At 42.0% G+C, this 3,500-nt stretch overlaps 1 protein-coding gene across 1 annotated transcript; it reads left to right on the top strand.

Annotated features, from left to right (window-relative positions):
- The first annotated feature begins 464 nt into the window (after positions 1-464).
- LOC135476859 (probable G-protein coupled receptor 32) lies at positions 465-1,493 on the top strand. The gene has a single exon (XM_064757002.1). It carries the CDS (start codon positions 465-467, stop codon positions 1,491-1,493), a length of 1,029 nt encoding a protein of 342 aa, XP_064613072.1.
- Positions 1,494-3,500: the final 2,007 nt, after the last annotated feature.

Below are 3,500 nucleotides of genomic sequence, written 5' to 3'. Positions count from 1 at the left end.
AACAAAGTTCAGAGAATCATTTCCCAGTTTTCAGGAAGTGGAACAAGCGATCTTCTGTTGTGTGCTATGGAATTGGCCTCATTCCATGTGACCTTGCTCGCAACGCGACGATGCATTAGACAAGTGCTGTAGCTGTTGAACGGGAAACACAGAGTTCTTACTCAGCTGTGGAGCCTCTTGTATACACCGTCAGGGTTGCCCATTGTTGTGATCTCTGTAGGAATATTAAGTGCCACTCATGGAAGACAAACTCAAGGTTGTATATTGGAATTCAATCAGACTTCTAATCGAACTGCTTCTTGGAATCTGTGATATCGTTACAGGATTTTTGTGGACGGATTCTTTACCAGGAAGCTAGTGTTATTGTGTTCATAAAATGTTTCCTACTTATTTAGCATCCATTTGGATTTGATCGTGAAATGTTCGAGATCTGATAAGATACCAGTCAAGCCTACGGCTGAGAAATGTCGCAGCATTCCGATGACCCTGATGGAAACGTCAGCCTTTGGATGTCTAACTACCATTCTTACCAGGACTCGACTTCACAGTCCGGATTCACTCGCGGGTATTCGGACCAAGCGTCGACCATATTTCCGGTTGAATATTATAAAGATTCGTTTTACTTGTGGATTTTGACGTCCGTCACCATTGTCGGCTTCCTAGGCAACACTGTGTCGATCGTGACAATAGTTAGGCTGCATCCTGTGACGTCATCATCATTATGTATCATTTTTCTCGCTCTCGCCGACACGTTGTCTCTTCTTTCCAAAACTGCGTACATGCAGCTATCATTTCACAACGTCAACATCGGCCATTCTGGCTGTAAAATTTTCCCGTACCTGATGAACACTTTACCAATGATAGCCAATTGGATAATCGTTGTCATGACAACTGAACGCTTTGTAGCCACGTGGTACCCACTCTGGATTTACAAAATCAGCACGTTAAGGACCACCTCAATGGTGACATTTGGCATCGTCATGTTTTTCTTGGCCATTAACAGTGTTCATTTGATTTTGTTTGAACAAGTGTCGGATTCTCGATCCCGTTACTATTGCCTGCCTCACCAAGACTTCAAACATTTCATCGTGAAAATCTGGTTCTGGACAGAAGGCAGTTTCGCCGTTATTTTACCCTGTATTTCTTTGATTGCCCTGAATTCTCTCATCGTCATTGGTGCCCGAAAGTCTTGTCAGCCCGGATCCGTCCAAAAGCGCAAGCAGCAGGTCCAGCTGACCGCCATGTTGGTTACGGTGTCTGCCATGTTTATATTGCTGACAATTCCAGGCGTGATTTTCTCCATCGTCATCGGGAAATGGCATTACTACGCCTCACCCGATTTGAAAAACGCATCGACGACTGTAAGGATATTGTCAGACTTGAACCACTCGATCAACTTTTTCTTGTATTTTTTAACCGGAAGACGGTTTCGCAGACACCTATTCTTGGCCAATCTGGAATCCCAAAGGCCAAGGCGCGCCCAAAGTGTTTGACGGAAACATAGGGTAAATATAGGGTTATATGAAGCCTTGCTTAGACCTCATTTCGTCGAAAATACTTCCGTCAGAGGCCTTAATTTTGTGTATTGTCTGGATCATAAATGATATCGAAGATTTAAGCATGGCATTGTTTTGACTTAACTTGAAATGATGTTTCTGTTGACGTTGAAAAGCTGTCTTTTGTGAAACCATTATCCAAGCCTTAAACTGAGCTCTGATGTTTCTCAGTGTTTATCTGTCCGTACAGCATGACGTCGTATAAACTCTGTCTCTTTACATCGCACCTCAATTGATACGAGACGAGGAAAATACCTCGATGCATTTAGTTCAGTCAGTTCGTGTATCCGAGCACTTAAAAAGATACAGACTCGACGCTGATTGGCTAGTTAAATGCACAGTGTCTTGACGTAATCCATGATCGATTGGCCTGAAATTGTCTTGAATGGAGGATAATTAATATTCGATGTGTTTCGAATGTAACAAGTAACATACGAGAGCAAATATAAGTAACACAGTGATGGTATTTGTCTTCATTATCTATAGCCTCTTAATTTTATGGTAAAGATTGGTTGAAAATGACACAAAACGCATTGCTGGATTTATGCACAGTATGAAAATGGCTGTGACAAAGGAACTGAAAAGCAGGCTATCGTGTATCCGTTGCACAAGTTTACATTAATGTAACAATGAAATACTTATATTGATATTGGACAGAGTTTTATACTTTCCTATTTGTTTAATTTTGCACTTAAAATTTGTGTTTTATTAGTTTGAACTATACTCGTAGCTTTAACCCTTACTTCAGCATCAATTTCTTATCTCTTTAACGGTTAATGAAGAATTCTAAAACTTTTCCGTTAAAATCGATTCCAGTTGTCCGATATTGTCACAACGAAACCAATGAACTCGTCCGATAGGACTCATAACGTCATTGTGCGGGAAAAGGTAACAATACCCGGATAAAACTGTGCAAATCATTCTTTGCTCCACTTGTCATTTACATTGCGGCATGTTTTTGTCATGGTGCCAGGGGACGTGGAATTTGCTGCTACTGAAGCATTTACATGAACAGTTAGAATACAACTCTGAGGTAAATTGACAAGAGACCAGGTTTCACCGGTTACGTGTGACCGTTGACCAGATACCACACTGTCACCGCTGCTCTGGTTTTATTCTCTATACTGTACGTCTATCACACTGTCGTTGCTGCTCTGGTTTTATTCTCTATACTGTACATCTATAACACTGTCGTCGATGCTCTGGTTTTACTCTCCGTGCTGTACGTCTATCACACTGTCATCCCTGCTTTGTTTTTACTGTCTATGCTGTACATCTTTGAGTACATTCTTTTCCTCAGCCTACATTTCCTAAAACTGCGTTATTCGTCAGTTGAGACTCAAATTGCGACCGTTCTGAGGAAAAAACTCCACCTCACCTTCTAGTTTTTCAATATTTTACCAATGGGGTGATTTTTTTCCCGCGGAATAGGGATTTCAGTCCAAGCCTAACTAAACATTGTGTTCCTGCAGTACATCCGGGGAACCAGTTTGCTGTCGAAACGTTATGGCACAGGCAGGACTAAACGACCGGACTGAACAACAGGACTGAACGACCGGACTGAACAACAGGACTGAACGACCGGACTGAACGACAGGACTGAACAACAGGTCTGAATATAAGGACTGAACAACAGGACTGACCGACAGGACTGACCGACAGGACTGAATAACCGGAGTGAACGACAGGACTGAACAACAGGACTGAACGCGATACACAATTAACTTTCCATTTACTTACATGATAACCTTCCAGCACTGTCCAAAAATCTGTAGGCCCTGAAATCTCCTCATCCCATGACACAACGCCAGTCAAATTCCAGATAGGGGTTGACCGATGAAATTTTTCATAAAACTGATTGGACAGTAGCTAACTGACGAAGCTCCCCGTCTTTATTAACATGGAGGTTCAGACCTGTCAACAGTTATTTATTGTAGTAGGTAC

This window comes from Liolophura sinensis, chromosome 10, assembly GCF_032854445.1.
Source record: "Liolophura sinensis isolate JHLJ2023 chromosome 10, CUHK_Ljap_v2, whole genome shotgun sequence".
In the NCBI taxonomy this organism is placed as follows: domain Eukaryota; kingdom Metazoa; phylum Mollusca; class Polyplacophora; order Chitonida; family Chitonidae; genus Liolophura; species Liolophura sinensis.
The sequence above is the reverse complement of the archived record's forward strand: the minus strand, read 5'-3'. Positions and strand labels throughout refer to the sequence as shown.